This window comes from Enoplosus armatus, chromosome 2, assembly GCF_043641665.1.
Source record: "Enoplosus armatus isolate fEnoArm2 chromosome 2, fEnoArm2.hap1, whole genome shotgun sequence".
NCBI classification, from domain to species: Eukaryota; Metazoa; Chordata; class Actinopteri; order Centrarchiformes; family Enoplosidae; genus Enoplosus; species Enoplosus armatus.
Window position 1 is genome coordinate 6,689,918 of NC_092181.1, and position 20,467 is coordinate 6,710,384.

The 20,467-nt window shown below is 43.2% G+C and overlaps 1 protein-coding gene across 1 annotated transcript in view; it reads left to right on the forward strand.

Moving 5' to 3' along the window:
- The window catches only part of rptor (regulatory associated protein of MTOR, complex 1), a 148,343-nt gene that overhangs the window by 58,855 nt on the left and 69,021 nt on the right, over positions 1-20,467 (forward strand). The window contains exons 7-8 of the mRNA XM_070917670.1: positions 4,265-4,440; positions 17,119-17,178. Of these exons, the coding sequence (XP_070773771.1) occupies positions 4,265-4,440; positions 17,119-17,178 (236 nt within the window). The remainder of the gene's footprint in view (positions 1-4,264; positions 4,441-17,118; positions 17,179-20,467) is intronic.

Consider the following 20,467-nt stretch of genomic DNA (forward strand, 5'->3'; position numbering starts at 1 on the left):
ACAAACGTTATCACCCCCCCCCCCACCCCCCCCATCCCATTAATTAAGACTATTCTTCTGCATCTTTAATATCATGGTTTATTCATGTGTGTGCAAAGCTCCTTATAGAGAGGTTCTGTAAATATATAATGTCTCACACTGAGATCTGAGCTTCAGCTGCTGCCGCCTTTCTTGCTCTTCCACTTATTATGGAGTCAGCTAATGAGTTGTTGGACTAGCAGAGAGCAGGGAGGCTGTACCGTATATACAGGAGCATTACAAAAATCTACAGTGCCTCATCACAAGCCGCCTTTTTTTTTTTTTTGCAGTTTGATATTATCTTAACTGGAAACCAGATTGAACGTTTTGAATCAAGTCGTGGCAGTTTTATGAATAAAGCACAGACTTTTCTGAGCCTACAGTAGGAATCGCGTTTTGTTCCCCGTTTTGTTCCCCGCCAGCCTGCTGGATCATTTGCTCTCTCGTCCTCTAATTGACTCGGCTCACCCTCGGGGCTCAGAAAGACCGGCGCGCCCCCATGGTGCTCGCCTGGGGTCGTGTGGGTTTACCCCACCTTGCATCAGATGCTGAGCCACAGCGCACAATGAGCCGGGAGGCCCACAGAGTAGTTTCCATTCACGCTCTGGTCTGCCACTGCCGTGTTTGTGCTTGTGTTGAACTTGTTTGGTGGGTCTAAGTATATATGAAAGTGCTCATGCGTTTGCTTGTGTTCTTTGGACAGTGTAGATTGATTGTCAGGGCTTTTAGTGTATTCTAACAGTTTGAAGATTTCTCACACTCTCCTCCTGCTCAGCCTTCGTGCCTGAAAGTGTTTGCCAACACAGAAAGAGTTTTAGCAACATTTTCCGCTGCAGTAAACAGCTGTTCAGGGCGTCCGCAGCTCTTCAAGAGGTCTTACGGTAATAGTTTGCAATTTATACCGACGTGCTGATCTACAGTCAGCAAGGCCAACTGTGTAATGTATGATCACAGCCTATTTATGCATCCCACATGAATGTTTCAGACCAAACTGAAATTGAACTGAATTGAGCTGAAAAGAAATGCTTTTGTAGTGCACAGCATGGAGAAAGTGTTCGAGGCTCGACGCAGACGCTGCCGGGTGAAACGTGTCCCACAGTCCGGTGTGTGACCAGCAGCACTGTCTGCTCGTTCGCTGAGTTCCCCCACCCCCCCCCACACACTTCATCACCCAGAAGGTTTTTCTTTTCCCGCCATTGACGCGCTGATCCCGACTCATTACCATAAAGCAAACGTTTGATGTGATCAGTCAATAAATCACTGACACCCGATGAGCTAAATAAGACACATCATGGGGGGGGGGGGGGGGGCTTGTCTTGCAATCAATTTAGTAACTACATGGCATTGTTAACAGTTGCCTCATTAAATATATGGCCTTGTTATATACTGTAGCACCTCTGCTCTTTCTTCCTGAAGCGTAATGTAATACTTTCTTAGAATTTATTCAGGTGAGGCAATAAAATGTGGGAAGCCCTGACAGCAGGGGTGTCTCAATCAAGTGTTTTTGGCCCTGATCCCGATCCAAGTCCTCTTAATATCGGGAGCCTGCTGATATCGAGTTAGATCCGATACTTACATTGACCTGAACTATGTATGTGACACGTTGAAATCAATCGGATGCACCTTACTTTTCACGTGCTACTCCATCCTGAAGGTCTTGATTTAAAACCGTGAAGGTCATAAGCTGCGAGAACGCGACCTCTGAAACTGACACGAGCGGAGGTGCCTGCACCCAAATATTGTTTCACCTTCACACAGTCTGATTTTCACTCGGACACGCAGTGAAGTGCTGCACCTCAGACCTCTGCTGTGGTGAAGGAGAGCAGCGCCGCAACGTCTGCAGGCTGTGGGGGACAACACACAGCATGGTTCAGTACAGAAAGGATCAGGTGTTTGGTTGGCTAGAATAAAGGAGATCAGATACCGAGGGACACGCCTACCTGACAGTGAAATTGCTTGTGTGTGTGTGTGTGTGTTTGTTAAGGTGTGTGTTGGGAGATGGGGGCTTTAAAATACATTTTTATCCTCACAAGCTGGACTGACAGAAAAAAACATTGGAGCAAATACAACTCGAGACCTCCCAAACACTGGCCAATGAAATGTCAAACATGTCCTCCCAAAAGTCTTTATGATTCTTCACCCATTGTCAGTTGGCTCTAATTTCTTCATTCCCGCAGGCGTGATCAGGTCAGGTTTCATTTTATTTTTTTTTTCTTTTATTTTTTTTGGTAAAATTAGAGCCTGTGAAACTGTGACGTTAAAGTTTGAAACCACTGAAAGAGGAGCAAGAGTCAAGAGGCAAGTGTTTGGCAGAAAAGAGGTGTTAATAATAATAATAATATAATAATCTCCCTTCCTAGTTTCTTGCTGAAATTAGATAGAGCTGCAAATGAAAGCAACAACCCATAGCAGTCAGCGATGATAAAGGGAAGTCTTGGATTGCTGCCTCCATTAAGACCCCCAGCTCATTAACGCCTGCTCGGCAAAAGACAGAAACCGTATTGAACTCCCAGCAAACAAGTCAACAGCACAATGAGCACATAAATAGTCAAGAGCTCCAAATATAATTAAAGTTTTACATCATACGCAAGCCTCCTCCATTTTTCTTTTTTTTTACATTTGCCAGTATTGACTGAGCCGTCCCAGACTGTGGAAACAACATGATAATTCTGTTTTTAGAAGAGACGAGAGGATTGTTTACCACTGAAGACCGCCTGCTAAGGGGGCCAGCAAGAGGAAAAATGTCCTCACCGGGATCAATAAACTATCACATTATCATTACGTTCTCAAAATGTCTCGGGCTGAGCGGCAATTGTAATGTTTTGCCTGGAAGCACACGGCGGCAGACCTGCAAAAAGCACTGACTTGTATCTTCTGCAATCAAATTTTCCTCCTGTTTCTATGCAACAGAGGGACAACTGAACAAAAAAACCCACCAACTTTTATTGCTCATCCCATGCTGTCCATAACGGAAGCAAAAAGTTGAACTCATAGTTTGTTTCAGTTTTCAGTGAGACTTTCTTCATTATCGTGATTTCCATCCCGACTCCATGTCTCAATTTCAAAGCGGAACACACAACGCGGCAGCTTGTGAAGAAAACGCCTCCGTGGTGGACAGGGTTCGGCCGTTAATAATAATAAATGCAGTACTTTTAAATGAGAGTGAGCTCACTCTGGGGAAGAATGGATGCATTTCTGGTCTCAGTGAAGCTCCGTTTGCCGAAAGTTGACGAGCGATCCAGCGAATAGTGTAGATTTGCCTTTGGAGAAAAGTTTTGTGGGAGCGATGAGATGATGCCAAAATCTGACGAGTGCAAACAGCTTGCAAGAATAATGGCAACAGTCGGAGCAGGCTTGTGTAGGTGGTAACAGGGCGCTAAAGCCTTCACCTGTTGCCATCGCTGGACATTTGCACAAACTCACACTTGGACTTCAGATCATTCTTTGTTTTTTTTCTAACTTGTTTTTACTTCAAGTAAAGAGCTGCCAAAGAGGTCTCCTTCTTTTCTCTCTTGCCTCTGTTCTCTGCGCCTCCTCTCTTCACCACATATCTTTCTATGTCAGTCTGCAGCTGCTACTCTTTAGTCTGACCTTTCATTGCATGTCTCATCTGGTCTTGAGCTCAAGTTCATCATCCTGTCTGCTTCTGGCGTCCTCTCACCTTGCTTGTGTTGCTGTGTCTAAAGTCTTAACTCCTTCTCGTGCCACCACAATACCAGGAGGAGGAGGAGGAGGAGGAGACGACGCTAATTTCAGTCTGTATTATACCAGAGCAAACAAGAAGAGCCGCTGCCATTTAGAGAATGTGTAGAAAATGGGGCTGTCACAAAGGCGTGCTCTCCATCTTTGTGTCTGCTGTGTCCTTTGTCAGACTTGAACACTGACCACAAACAGCGCCTCTTCTCTTTCTGTCCCAGAGCTCAGATCACTAATTTGGGTCTGAAGCCCAGGTTGCAGCTTGAAAATGTCTCCTTATATTTAAAGCCTAATAGTTTTATTTATGTCGCTGTCACCCTGAACTAATAAAGCGGTTTAATAAAGCATTGCTTGATATTCTACATGAAAAAATGGAGAACGAATAGTGGAATGCTGGTATTGAAAAGCCAAATCTGATTCGACTGACAAAATTCTGAGTCGGGTGCAGCACCACGGCGACACATTTTTAGTTACATTTGCATATCTCTAGATGGGGCTCAGGTGGTTGTCTAATGTAAAACAAACACTGTCATGTTTGGTCTGTTGTCAGGTGGCAGCCATCAATCCCAGCCACCCACTGGCCCAGATGCCCCTGCCGCCATCCATGAAGAACTGCATCCAGCTGGCTGCCTGCGAGGCCAGCGAGCTGCTCCCCATGAACCCCGACCTCCCAGCCGACCTCTTCACCTCCTGCCTCACCACGCCCATCAAGATCGCCCTCCGGTGGTAATGTTTCCCGTCTCCCTACCACAACACAGTTTCTTACAGCGCATTAAAAGCTGGATTCATTTTCTTCTAGATAATGCTTTATTCCTCTGTAATAATCACACAAAGGAGCACACATTTTCCCTTTGACCATGCAGCTAACCATATGTCATGCATTTGTAAAGCCTGTCAGTGGCAGGTTGGTATCATTGCTTGGACACTCAGAGGACACAATGATGTGTTCTGTGCCGAGAGCAAACATTCCTCTGAGCTCCGAACCTGCTCAGTATTCCGCTATGATGAGAAATATTCAGCCGTGATGAAAAATGTAAACCGACAATCATCCACAGCGAATGCGAGGATGATGGTCCCTGCAGAGGACGCTTCAGTAAAATATGTGCACGATATTCAGGGAAAATGTGTTTGGGAGACTCGGCTGATACAGTGGCCCGATGCAAATGCAGCGCAATGCATCATTCAGAGGACGGTGCTGATGGAGCTTCAAGCTAAACCATGGGAGCACATGGGTTGCGTCAGCCTGTCAGCTGCGTGTGGGGGCACACTGAGCATGTGGGGCTTGCACACCCAGGCAAAGGTGATTGCATCACCTCCGATCCCCTGTCAACACAAAACACACACACACACACACACACACACACACACACACACACACACACACACACAGATATAAAATATTTCATTCATGTTCTACATACACATGTACTGTAACTCCACATCCTGCATGTAGCTGCTATTTCTGACAGAACTGAGAGCTGATTAGAGAGGTAAAGTAGGTCATCCTGTGTTATGAGTAGTTTTAGATTGTAGGTCTACATGGTCTTACATGGCTGCTTGAGTTAAGACAAGATGAAACACTGATGCATCAAGAATTTGGCATATTTTGTCAAATGAAAAAAAGTTGTTTTTAATATGAAATATGTTTATATTTTAGGTATTAAAGAATATTTTGGTAACTAAGATTAGCACAGGCACTGGAAAACAATCCAATGATACCTAAGCGCTTGTAAGTGATAGTTTGTTATTCAAAAAAAGAAGAAGAAATGTGAGGTAGTTGTAGCACTTGTACTTTCACTCCCTCGTAAAGACGTGTGCAGACGGAAAATTAGGCACATTTTCACCTCACAGCACTGGACCGTTCGCCTTTTATTTGCCCTAAACAGCTAACCGTACTCTGTGTGTGTGTTCAGCTCAGCCTCTAACTGACCTCCGAACTCACCAGAAAAGTGAAATTAGTTATTCAAATATGTCTCTTGAATAAACTGTCAACTCATTGTCCAGCTAGTGACCAAGCAGAGCTTTTGTGACTGACTAGCGCTGGCTAGCGCGTTAGCGGTTAGCTCACCGACGACCAGACTAGTTCACCAGCTAGCCCCATGCACTTTTGTAGAATACTTTGACAGAAAGTTAAGTAATGTCGCAGTTTCAGTGTTTGGCCATCATTTCTGTCAGTTATCAAAATATATTTGACCGTTTCTGAGATCTGGAGATGTGGCAGCATTTGAGTCCAACGGGCCAAGTGACGCAAGCGGCCCGACTTCTTTGTTTCCTTTGGTTCTGTTCACTAGTTCTTCTCAACACTAGACATTTTGACATGTCACAGTAGGAAAAGCAAAGATGTAAATAATACCATTAATAATGGCTGAATTCCATGTAGCTGCTTTGATTTCAAGGTCCTGGTATTGTTCATGCCGGTACACGGCCATGGCTTACTGGGACACTTGAATAGAACGAAGCTTGTTAATGTTATTAGTAACACTAGTGTTTTCTTACTATGACAAGTCAAAATGTTATTTATTATTGCGTGTGTGTGTGTGTGTGTGTGTGTGTGTGTGTGTGTGTGTGTGTGTGTGTGTGTGTGTGTGTGTGTCCTTGTCAGAGGATTTTTAAAGCAGAGCGTTTTTTATATGTATTTTGGTTGTATCAGTTTTCCACCATAATTAGGCAACAGCAAAGCACCTCCATGTCTCCAAGTATTTCTCACGTTGTTATTCTTTACTTTTGCACACACAATCATCACCCACTGGGTTTAAAGAGATTTCTTGTTATGTGATAGCCGTGAAATGCAGGTGAGCGCCTCATCTTCCATGAATGACACTACCTGCCCAGATACAGTTTCTATCTGCAGCGTACAAAGTCCCCTCGGTGCCATAAATCATTTCTTACCCACACATTTTTTTTCTTTCTTTGCATTTTAATTACTTAACTCACTTTGCACACGCTAAAAGTCACAGGGATGATTTAACACATTTTCAACAAAAACTTTGCAAGAGGCGGCTAACTTGTGTTGTGAAAAGTGTGTAAGCGAGAATGACAGGTTGCTTTCAGGAGGTGTCCTGCAGCTAGCCGAATCTTTCTTCTCTGCCAGAAAAATTGAAGAGTTTCGTTTATCTTCCTCCGCTCTACATCTACATCCCACCATGACCTTCAGCATAATGAGGTCTCAGTATTATGCCATTAATATTGATATCCCTTACCAACATTCCATTTCGGAGAACAAGTAGCTGAAAGCCTGCTGGATAATATTGACTGAACTATTCCTTAATACCCTCTGCCTCCAAAAATGGATGTTGTGGCTTGCAGGGGAAAGTTGGGACTGGTCCTTCCTATTAATGACCCGGTGAGGTCAGGCTTCAGTGGTTCGTTTTAATGAATTGAACTCGTTGGTCAGTAATGAATCCGGGGGAAATTTAGTCATGTATTACTGTATATATGCATTATATATGGCATTTCCTCACACAGTTCAGTTGAGTTTGATGAACTCATGTTGCATAAATGTTACATGAACACAATGCTTCAAAAGAGAATACTCAATATTCGTGTATTCCCTGTAAGTAAAAAGCTTGTTTTTTTTTCTACTTTCATGCCGAGCTGACGTCAGAGAAGCACAGACTTCCTTATATGTTCACCTGCTCCAGGCAGAGCACACCAAGTGCAGGGACGCTCATCCACCCGCTCAGTCTGTCTGAGTTATTGTAGCGCTCTGCTCAGGACGACTCTTCAGGTTTGTTTGGAGGTTGTTCAGTTCGTCTCTCGCAGGCAGTGCTTTTTCTGTTGTGAAGGAAAGTTAGTTTGTTTCTTTCATTCATTCAGCCTTCATTTAAACATGGAAAGAACACAGATATGTAGTTTTTGTCCTTTCAGAGGAGTCTGTATTTATCCATTTTTTTTTAATACTAAGTTCATGGTGTATTTCTATGGAAGATGCATGCCACAAATCCAATAATCGTTTTTGGTATTCGGTTTTCCCTCTTAAAACTCCTTAAAGTGGGTTTCACCGTAAATTAAAAACTGACTACAATATGTAATTTTTGAAAAATGAAATAACACATTCTTCTTAATAAAAGCTGAATTAAGTAGTAGTAAAACCTTTTCGTTTTCCTGATACAACCTTTCTTACTCTGGTAAGACGAGTAGCGTATGTTGACTAATGGTAGCTAACCTTCGCAAACTTTGAATAGATATTGTGGAGCTGAGTTCACTGAGTCTTCTCTTCATGTGCTACTGTTTCACTATGTGACCATGAAGAAATTACCATTATCCAGACAGTGTACAGCTGCCGTTCAGTGTCCTCCTGCCAGGTTTGGTAGTTTATAACATTATGACTGAGAATAGTCCCGGTGCTCGAGAGACCTCCCCATCAGATTAAACATACCAGCTACATAAACCTGCCCTCCTTCCGATCTTCCATAGTTTGTTGCTGTCTCTCCTCCCCATTATTTTCTAAATAAAGACATGCCGAGCGGTCTCCTCCTTAATTTCACACAGCCCCTGAGTGAGCAGCGCTAAAATGAGGAGGGGATGGGGTGGAGTTTGGCAGGGTAAGAGTGGGCGGATGGAGGGATTCACTGATGTGCCGGCTTACCTTGGCTTTAAAACTTTAATGAGATGCATCGAGGGATGGATGATTGGGTTTACCGAGAGAGCGAGAGAGAATGAGTTGGGGAGAACAAGGCAGAGTGAGTGCATCTGTACCTTTCATTGCTCAGCTGAGCAGAAAATCATTACTGATGGAGCGCCATCTTCAAGGGATTTCCCCACTGCTGGGATGGATGGAGGAAGTGAGCATCTGAAAATAGAGAGGGACGGAACAGGATGACATCAGGGGTTTGCAGGGTAAGGCAGAAAAAGAAACAACAGATGAAGGAATAAAAGCTCAGGGGGTGTATCTAGATGCTAGAAACGGGGCTCTAGGATCGGCAGTCAGTCAGTCAGTCCGATGGTACAGTCGGTCTGTCAGTTGGTCGACCACTATGGCCCTGAGTGAAATATCACAACCACCACAAGTTATTTTCATGGAGCACTACCAGGAGAGTAAACGTTTTTAATTACTACTAGCTAAGATGCTGTATATCTCCACAACTCTCCACACTGGGTGGATTAGCACACAATTCGCTGTCACAAAGAAAAGTTCAAACGAATAAGAACTAATACTTGTGACTTGAGATTTGCTGTCGTAGTGTCATTGCAGGCAGGTGCATTTTGAAAAGGCAGCAAACGGCTGAAAAGATTTTCCATCCACTTGACTTTCAGCGCAACAAGGTAATAGTTCTCCATTTTGCAGAAATGAAGATAACAATTGCCTTGTTTGCCAGTAAGGACAACGGGGCCTGCAGTAGATCAGAGAGACTCAAGTATTTTAGTACAAGACATGGCCTGTTGCTCTTATACACTGTGAAGTTTCAAACCAGTCAAGAGAGATTGAATTTAATGTGAAGTTTGAATAAAAAATGGCAGCTCTACTTTGCACGGCCGTTCTTGGTTGCCAGACATCATGTATCCTAATGTCTTTGATGACCCCTTGACCTTTCGTCTCCACCACCAGGAAGTTGACATTTTTGATTCAGAGTTAAATGTCTCAGTTTTATTTATTGGATGGATTACCATTTGATTTGTTAGATATTCATGTTCCCTTCAGGATGAACCGTCATAACTTTGATGATGACTTTCTCCAGTGCTTTGGTTTATGGCCAAATACCTGCAAAACGAATACCCGCCTTAGTTATACTTTGTGGTTAGTTGTAATCAGCAAATGGTAAAATGCGTTCAACTGAGATGGTGACCATGGTGACATGACCCGCCAAACAGCAGCATGTTAACATTGTCGTTTTTAACTGAGTGACCACGCTTACATTGGCATTTTAGTTAAAGCACCACCGTGCACAGAACAGCCTCTTAGAGCAAATGTGGTTAAATTTGGACACCCATGAAGACTATAAAGATGATCTAGGAGGAGGCCATACCGTCACTGCCGGGCAGATGTGAGGGTGCAGCACCTCGGTAATTCAGCCTTTTAGGGAAGAATCAGGCAGCAGTGGTGAATCTCTGTGGAATGAAAAGCAGGCTGGACCGACTCCTCGGCAAGTGTCGGTTCAATCTATCGGGGGTTGTTTTTTTTCCCCTCCATGTTTGTGAATAATCATGCATGTACTTACACACAGGCAGCGTGTGAGTAGCCCATCAGCCTTGCTGCTCAGCTTTGACGGGTACACTGGTGACCTCAAGTTGCATGCCATTATCCTCATGTATGTTGTCTAAACAGCGCGTGAACCTTCAAGGGCAGGGACACATAATAGATTTTAATGGAAATGCAGCTGCGAGGGCTCACATAACCACATCTTGTATTCTTTTCATCCAGTGTGTGCTCCCCCGATACACACACACACAGACTCTTTATGTGCATTGGGAACAAATGTAGCTGCAACTCTGTCCTCCAGTTTCCAGCTCCTATATGTGAAATAAGGAAAATTAAACACAAGAATTGGTATTTGATGCCTTAACACACACACACACACACACACACACACACACACACACACACCACTCTTGTTCTGGAGCCTTGGCTTTAATAACTGAAATGTAAATTAAAATGTTGACACATTCACCCCCCCCCCCCCCCCCCCCCCCACCTTGTCTCTTGATGTGGGGTGAACTCCAGAGAAAGCCGTTACATAAAGCAGCATATGCCTAAGCTGACTACTGTCTGGAGACCTCTGTGGATTAGAAGGGAGCTGCATCGTACATCCATACTGATAGCCAAATCAGATAGCTCTGCTCCGTCCTGCTCTAAAGGCTTGACTGTTGTGCTGACGTCACACCAAATTTTTTTTGAGTGAGTTAGAATATTTTCTGTGGCAGGATCAGCAGTATGCCTCCTGCTGCTCGCGTACCAGTTGCTAAAGAAAAGTGCAAAGGCTTTGAACATTTCTGTTTACTTTGTTTTACATTTCTTGCTCACCTACCTTAATAAGATCATTGTTAAATCTTTCATTAGCTTCTTTCTGCAAGGCGCAGTCATTTGAAAATGTGTTGAATGGACACTTCTGAGACATCACCGCCTTGTGGTCTGCGGTAAGGGACAATTTTCCTTGAAGATGACTCACTATGGTCATCACCACTCAGTTCTACACAATGTTTGTCTGAAACTCGGGAAAGTCAGGTCAGAAATGTTGAAGTGGCATTTGGCATAGACTCTCGGAACTAATCTCCAAAGAGACATTCCCTCATTTAGTGTTTTGATGATGGTGGTGGTGGAGAGCGCTGTCACATGTCACTCAAAAGTCTTCCATAGGTGTTAAACTGGGTGCCCACTATATGGAACATCTCTGTTTATTATATTACTTCAGGTTTGTCACTCGTCTGTATATATGAATTAAATACAGCCACTGAAGGTATACCTGATCATATTCAGGTTATTTCAGCCTCTACAGACACACACACACGATAGTCAACCTAAATATACCCAATGATGTCATTAGGTGACATCTGCTGATTACTACATCCAAATGAGCTCCATTTGAATGTCAGGCTTACAGCTGTGAGTCAGAAAATGTGCTCCTCTCCCAGTGAAATCACCATGGCTGCTGTCGTAGAGTCGCAACAGTTGTTCCATTATTCACTGTCAGAGCCGCTCCAGGATTCGTCTCGAGGTGACATCATCACCACAGTCTGTCTCTGTGCCGGTCAGCTGGAAGTGGAAAACTTCACAAATTACAATGGAGCGGCGTGATTTTATATGAAATAACGTGAATTTGTAACTGAATTGCGCTGTGGGCAAGGTCAGCACCCCTGTATGTTCAGGAAATGTCTTTTAATTAGCAGGATGTGTCCAACATACCACCAGCACTACCCTGTGATGTTCATTTAAAGTGATAGAAGTAACGAAGCGTGTTTCTATGCTGATCAGGCCGGACCCTCTCCATCTTCACATTTTTCTTCTTAATGATCAAAAAAGAGCTCATCAATCGTAATGTATTATCACTTTAAATGATGCTCTGAAATAAGTGCAGTTGTGCTGCCGCTTAATGAGCAGCTTCATATAAGCTTATGGAATAATGAGAATTTGGTAAGAAGCAGTTGAAATGCAAATATTCTCCTGTTGTCGTAGTCTTAATACGTATATTCTACTACAAAATGGATTTTACACAGGCGGAGCATATACCCTGTGGATGTAAAGACATTGTGTTGTGTTCATTCACCTTGCAACATTAAAGGAGCACTTAACTGAAACACACAAAACATCCATTAAAACTTCTCCAACTGTTCCTAAAGGACAATCTACTTCTCCACTGATCTTATGTTCCAGATAGTCGACATCACGCCAGTTAATCGATATTCCATTTCTGGTGGAGCCTCAGCGCTAAGAGGAGGCCACGAAGCAACATGGAAGTAGTGCATTTGGCTCTGTTTTAATCTGTTTTGGCACATTATTGTGGATGTGGATCACCATTGGAATTTATTGTAACTGCTCCGCGTTCTAGCCAACTCCATGCCAAGTCAATTTATTTATACAGCCCAACATCACTATCATAGATTTGCCTCAAAAGGCTTTACAATTCGTACATCAATCAACATATGACACCCTCTATCCTTAGACCTTCAATGTGGGTCCAACAATCCCTTTAACAGGAATTATGTTTTATATACAGTGGACAACAACAATCGAGAAATTACAATATGGAGAAACGGAGTGGCAATATGAGGTAAATGACATGCAAACATATATGAAGAATGTGGATCAGAGGAGACTTCTGACAAGTCTCCAGTCCTGACCTGGAGAGAGAACAGTCGACATATAAATACACACAAGACAAGAAAGAGTGAGGATGAGGAGGTTAATTGTCGATATTAGAACAGTTATAAGCAAAGATGGAGCAAAGTCTCCTGGAGGACAAGGACCCGGTTTAGGGACGTCTGGATGAAGCATCGTCAGGAGCCAACTGACGCAAAGTTCTGGGTAAAGAAAGGAGAGAGAAAGAGGAGAGAAACCCTGACAATGAAAAAGTTGACTACAGCTGCCGTCCTTTTCAAAGCACGTCCCTGCCCATAAACTGTATTTGTCATATCTACAATTTAGATTATTTCAAAGAATACACAAAGTGTGGTGTATCACATGGATATTGTAGGTCAGAGACAAAGAGCAGATTAGATTTGAGATCGTCCAGCAGTCCCGCCAGCGCATGACTGATAGAAAGAGGGACTGGGGACAGGAAGGCTGATTGAAGGAGTAATGAGCTGTAGAAGGCAGCCGGCTCTGCGGGGACCAGAGGAGACGCTCTGCTCCTCCCGCTCCTCCTCCTCCTCCACCACCCACTCCGGGAGCAGCACAGTAGTTTCCACACACACAGATCCACTTCATTTCCCCCCTCAAAGTTTAATATGTACATGTCCACTCCCACCCCCTCCTCCCAGCGGCCACGCACTCGCTCTCTCTTATTCACCAATCCAATTAAAGTTTGTCCACCTTGCTCTCTGTTCGTAATAATCCCTCAATTTCCTCTTCACCTCCAGCCTCCAATACCCTCCTATACTTTTGTCATCTGTCCACGTCCTCTTCTTCCCTTAACGTTAAGTTCACCAGCCACAGTTGTTTGTGCATCCCAAAGCTTGTCTCAACAAAAAAAGCTTGGTTTCTAAACAGTTAGAGGTATGAAGATCCAAGTATGTGTCACCTCTACCCTCCATTTCCTGGGTGTCTTTTATCGACTTCGTATTGGTTTAAAATCCTACCTCCTCTTGTGTTTCCTCCTGTCTATTTTTCCAAGACATAACCTATTCCTCACATTTAAGTTGGAGGGACTAGCAGGTGTGTTGTCCGAGAGCCGCATTCGAGGAGGATGACGGTATTTTCCACAGAAACTGTTCAAATTTAGATTTTTAGCCACACTAGCAAGACACTGAACCCCCGATGGTCACGCCAGAACCTTGCATGGTACTGCCATCGGTGTGTGAGTGTGTGGGTGAATGAGTGGCAAAAATTGTAAAGAGCTTTGGATAAATATATATATATATATATATATATATATATATAATAATCTCATATTTAATATAAATGCATCCATTTACCATTTTAGCCATTTACCACATACATGAATCAAAGTAGCAGACACGCTTGGAGGCGCCCAAGACTGACCACTTTTCCCCTGTTGTTGATCCAAAATTTGCAAAAGCGTGATTGACAAGGAAGCTAGATGGACAATTGTTAACTTAACTTTAATAATTAGCAGTTTCGCACCAGAGATCCTCACACCTTAAACTGATCACCGAAACAGATCTTACTGCTCACTCAATATTTATATACATTTCAAATCATCTGATTCGTGCATTCAGTTAGCGGTTGACTAGAAAAGCCTAAATGAAAATGGTGTCCAGCTGTTTCTCGAGTCTCAGGAAATATTTCTGACTAAAACCCAAAGCAAGCTGTCCTTCACCTCTGGCCGACTGATGCTTTTTTAGAATTATCACTGAATTGTCTTCCAGGCTCGAGTCATGGCTGAGATGAATTAGTGTTTATGTTTGACAGTGTCCTACTTTGAGGCGTCAGCAGTCACATTACCCTCGATGTGATGTGTTCCTCCGTCGGACGGTGTAAATGCACCGCCAATTAGCAGACACGAGGTTGAATGCGTCATCTGGCTGAACGGCATTCAGCAGATATTTTACAAAGAGCAGTGAGTTTTAGGTGAGACCGGAGTGATGACACAATCCTTGGTAACCGCTCTCTCCACTGACCCCACGACTCATTCAAACCATTCAGCCTCAGAGTGACGTATGATCTGGTTTCAGCTTGTAAAATGCAGTTTTTTTAGTAGGATTTACTTTTGTCCTGTAGGAGTGCGCTGAGGTATATGGAAGGAAACATCCCTGTCTGATTCCCCTCTTGAGTTCGTCGCAGGGCTGAAGTTTAGCTGCTGGCTGCGTGCCACAGATGGATACCCATTTTATACATCCTTTGCATCTTCTTACAGCAGTATCACACTCTAGTCAACACAGTTTCCATTTTAAAGATTTACTTTAGGCAGTGAACATATTCACTTGCTGTGGTGGATTCTTAGTTTTAATATTAGAAAAAAATAAACAAGCCAGAGGGAAATCATTTAGGGTTCAAGTTCATATACTATGATTATAATCACTCGCGCAGAATCACTTCTTCTAGCTGTAGTGCGTGATCAGAATGTTCTGGACTGTTTTTGATCATTTTACAGCACAAACTTGGCCTTTTTCTCGGCAGGTTGTGGATCAAGATTATTATAGACACTGGTGTGACCAAATGCTTCTCTTGTCTCCTTCTCTCTCCTCTCTTATCGCTCCCTTCTCCTGTCCTGTCGCCTGAGGGACTTCACATCTCCCCGCACAGGGGTTGGGTGGAAACACGCTCTCCCTGATGCAACCTCCTGCTCAGTCTGCGCTCTGTTTACTTTGGCCCGTCTGTCTGTGTCTGCCAGACTCCATTTTTAGTTAATCATCTCTGTTTATGTCTGGGGATTCACGGTATCCTTTTTGCAGCAAGCGCCGACAAAAACATAAACAAACTATTTAATCTGTGGTTCAGTTGAGATTCAGAGTAAACGCAGAGCACTCTTGGATTGGATTGGTTTGGGGAAACAATAATATACCTGTGTTCCTGACAAACAAAGTGCCGACACAAACCAATGCAGATTTTGCGCAACATGGCTTGCACTTCGGAACAACTTGTCCTGGTCACATCCTTCCTCCTCTTTGCTCCTCGAGTGCCGGGCACACTCAGGGCCCGTGCTGTTCTTTACAGAGACAGGAAGTCGCACTCATTATTCTCCAGCATCAGGAAGAACCTTTTGAATGAGTGCCATAGCTTACGTCACTGTCAGGGTGGATCAGCTGGGTGGGTACAATGTATGAACTGAAATTCTCTTCCAGGCCTGATGGTGGGTTCAGATGTTTTTTGTGGAAACCGAACCACTAATACCTCATAACCATCACCGTACATGTGGAAGCTTTAGGAAGTGCGAATAGCAAAGAGTCGCTTTGCCCTTGTGATTTATTTTTACACTATACAATTTCAATCAGTTGACTTATATAAAAAGATTTCGGGTCAAAATGTCCAGTTACTGCCACCAGAACCATGTCAGAGCTTAAAACCTTGTAATATAATGTTAAAATGGTGATTTGGAAGTCCAGAACTTCATTAAACATATTACTTTCAGTTGTTGTTGACAGTTGTTACATTGTTAGCTCATTAGCATAGCATTCAAATGTGCTTTTTTTCCCCCCTCATTTTAAAAAAGTAACTTGAGGAAGGCTCGTCATGTATCTGGCTTGGATGAGTCTGATCCTGTTTTGAATCTGCCTGCTAACAGTCAACCTCCCATCAGCATCAGTCTTTAGGCAGTGCCTGAAGGACTAGAAACTACTACTTACCACAGCTACTAACTGTTGAACAATAACAAAACAACAAACATTCGAACCTGACTAACAACAACCAATCAACTGTTGGCTGAATTTCTGAAGTTCGTCTAACTTTATTGATATGAACAATGGGCCAGATGAGTATGAGTAATGTGAGGGGTGTCACTCATAGAGGGTTCTCTATGGAGCATTTAGCTTTATGATTTTGGTTTTGCGGCCCGCAAACTTTACTGTCGTGGTTCGGTCTTGCTGCTCTTATCGACGCTGTTTCTAGCAGAGAAAATTGGGATTTCACTCATGAGGTATCCAGAAACATGACAGAATGCTAATGTTGCTCCATGTCTGCTGGATCTATAAACAGTTTGCATACGCGCCTTACCATCAGGCCATATGTCAAATGTGTGATTTCGACTTTTTGTCGAGTCCTGCCCCAAAGTAGAAAAAACCCAGATAAATATAGCTTCAAGTTCAGCTAAGTTGACATGGCGAGTTTTGCAAGTGATGCACGAACCAAACAAATGATTCATTACAACATCAGTTAAGGGGAAAATTGGAGGCAGCCAGGTAACTCATAGTTTACGTTAAAGTAACTTAACTTTTGAACACACCTGCCCTCCTCCAGGTGTGTGATGACTCGCAGGGAGCTCCGGCGGCGAGCTGTGCGACCTGCTGTGACTTACAGCTGGCCCGGCCTGTCAGAGCTAACCGCGCACAGTAAACAATAACCCCCATGCCAGACGTTTCAAAAATATGACTGTGTTTCCTGCTGCTTGCCCCCTCCCCTATGGCTGTAACTCAGCCAAAATACACTTTATCAAAGTGCTCAGTGGTTGTAATCTTTGAAGCTCTCATTTTTCATTTGAGTGTTTTATCCGTTGATTGTCTCTCTCGTAGGTCGTAAAATGTGTACTGTAGAGGCCAAACGTTTTTATTGCTCTGTCTAGTCTTTGAGCACTTCTTATTTTCCTTCCGTCCCTCATCAGCAGCTTTTCCCTGTCTGTGTTTTTTTTCCCCCAGGTTTTGCATGCAGAAGAGTGCCAAGTTGGTGCCAGGGGTGACGCTAGACCTCATCGAGAAGTAAGTGTCACTCCACTGCCATCCTAAGAAAACAAACCAAAAAAAACCCTCCCCCCTCTCTCAAGAGGGCGCAGTCTATAGAGATCATTATCCTGTGTTCTTCGTGTCTGTCTCTCTCTCTCTCTGTCTGGCGTCCTGTCTGTCTCTTTTGCTCTCTCCTCCTTATTGTCAGCCCTCTCTCTGTTGTTTTCCATCCTGCAGGTGTAATTCTCTGCTTTTTGTTTCACCCTCGCAGCCAAAGCGGCAGCAGTTTGGCAGATTTAGAGCTCCACATTTCTTCAATAAACCTCCGGGTGCCAAGTGGCTGAGCGCGGAACATCTCTTGCTCTTAGGCACACACTCTCAGATAATAGCGTTCAATATGAATGTCATAACCGAAGTTTTAGTCATTTCACAGAAGCATCGGGGGGGGGGGGGGGGGGGGGGGGGGGGGGGGCTTTTCTTCTTGTATTTTTTCACTTACATGCGGGGGAGAGTAAAATGACACCCATAAACTAAGTTGTTTGAGGAGACTTGGTTTTAGAAGTAGTAAGTAAGTTAAAAGCCGGCTGTGATATCTCAGCAGAGGGCAAAAACAAAAAGCACCTTGAGCTGTCTCTCCAGTCTGTTAAAGCCGTTTGTTAAAGCCGTTTGCTAAAGGTGAATCCTGGTTTTATCTTCACACGCTCACGCTGTGATTTCAGTGTGCCACAGACAACCAGACACAGTTTGGGAGTGCATGCACACACACCTGAACACACACAGTACCTGCACATCTGCATCTTCCACTTGACCGTAATTAGTTTTGGCTGAGGGTTTGCAGACACACTGTGCGCTTATCTGCTTAAAGCTGTTTTCAGAGTGTGTGTGTGTGTGTGTGTGTGTGTGTGTGTGTGTGTGTGTGTGTGTGTGTGTGTGTGTGTGTGTGTGTGTGTGTGTGTGTGTGACGCACTTTTACTTTCCTATTCAAAGTCACATTTTACGAGTTCTACTTTGGAGAGAATACTTCACACCTCACCTCAGTCAGGTTTTCATGTAAATAAATATATATATATATATATATATATATATATATATATATATATATATATATATATATATATATATATATATATCTTGAGCAAACAATACTTTTTATCCGTTATCTTGATAAATTCAGCATAATGTACATTCTCACAGCATTAACTTAATAGTGCAACTTTAGAGTCAGGCCATACTCACCAGTCAGCTGCTCTGAATGTCCCTTTTTAAGACTAAGCATCGTTTGTTTGTTTTTAAGTGTTAAGCTACCGTCAGTGAAACACTTTCTGTGCAGATGTTTGACATTCCCATTTGACCATCCCTTTGCTGGTAGGCTTTTATTTTGAAACATCTGCAGACAGTGCTTTACTGATAATACCTTTTACACAGATAAACAACAAAAACAAAGTAGAGGCGATTAGTGAATGAACACAGAATTTCTAGCAGCAGATTGGTCAGTGTGACAACTAACTAACATAATGTATATTCTGATCCGTGCGAGTCATCATAGTACAACAAATATTCCCCCATCAATGTTTTTAAACCTGTCCTTTATCAGGGACCAGCTCTCAGATTCTTGTTTTGTCTTTTTGTTTATTCTCGACATTTTATTTGAGACTTGAGAAATTATTTGAATATCACCTTTTTTTTTCATTTTCAATTCACTGTTTCCTATTTGTTTCTGTTTTAGTTGGTTTTCTTATTGTCTCAAGTGCCAAATCTCCACAAAGTGCCGGCCATATTTGGATGAATAAGGAATGATGCGATTCACCGCTCCCTGTTGATTTCTTCATGTAATATCTCAGAGACCGTATATTGAAGATGTAATGCATCCCCTCATTGTGATTCAAGCCGTTTGCTAAAGTCCACACTAATTGGTGTGGACTAATTAGTGGATCACTTGTGGGGAGTTTACATGTTCGCACTCACACAACTTGTTCCCTGTGTTTCTACAAGATTAATAAGGACTATGCATAATTTGAACATGTTTCATGTTATCTTTTACATTTAAGCTTTTTCTGCTAAACACCACCTCTCTCCAGTGGATGAGCATCATGCAGGAAATGCCTGAGTACTGTATGTATAGCTACTGCCCAGTGACTCCCAAGGCAGGATGGAAAACCACTAGAGCGATGACGAACACCTTTGAAGAAATAAGCCCTTTTTTCTATTTGTCTTTGACTTTTTTCCCCCTACATTCTGCCTTCTCAACCACACCAACATCAGTCGGTGGGTTTGACAACATTGAAGCGCTCCATTCATGCTCAAGCTGCCAGGTCCTCTTCATCTTTTATCACTTGTCCCACCAGAATAAAGAACGGGCTTCTGTAGAGAGGAGAAAAAGTCATTTGCGACTTGCTTGCTGTAAGGAGAGTTTTAGCACCCGCAAACGTCACACTAGTTTACGTCAGAGGCATTCTCACCTGATCTCCTCCTTCTGTTAGGCATGAGTGAAACACTGAAGAGACGCATCAAAGACGTGGCAGTTTAACAATGGTTTTCCACCTCAAAATGAAATTCAAATAGGGCACAAACTGTGATCTGAATTCAAAGCTGCAGTCACTAGTCAACCATTTCAATGAAGTCAGCTCTAAACCAACGCACGCTATAGGAATACTCCACCATTCCACTATATCGTAGGTCAGGTTCCTGTAACGGCCTCTCAAAATGTGTGGCCGCGAGAAACGGAAAACAGTTCCACTTCTCCTTTAAAGAAAAGAATCCCTTCAGGCTGTGGGGTGAACCAGTCACACACAAGCTGTCCTGCTATGTTTTATAAGATCCCGTGCTCTGCTCTGCGTGCCAACTGTCTGCTTCAGACGTATATACGCAGCAGGATTGTATACTAACAGCAAGCCAGTAAGGTTAAGAGAGAGAGTTCTGCGGCGGCGAAGTGCTGACATTTTGTGTATCAGTCTGTATGCTCTGCTGAAATTGCATTTGAGATGTTGCCAGTCCCAAACAATATTCAAACGCTAATAAAATATTAAATTCATGAGATGGATGACCTTGAATGGACGTGCAAGCATGGAAATATTAAAGGTGGGATTTAATATGAGGGGGGAAAAAAGAAAATACAAGAATTAGAAAGAAGAATGTATATTTAAGTAAATTGGTGAAATGAGAACTCGAATTCACAAATATGCCGCAATTAAGTGGAGAGGGGAGAAAGGCTTTACCTCTCGCTCGATGACTGGAGGAGGGCTTTTTTAATCAGGCTGGGGTTGACGGGATCCCTGATGCTTAAGTTGCGGTTTTGGTTCATTGCATGTCCAACATGCTGTCCAGA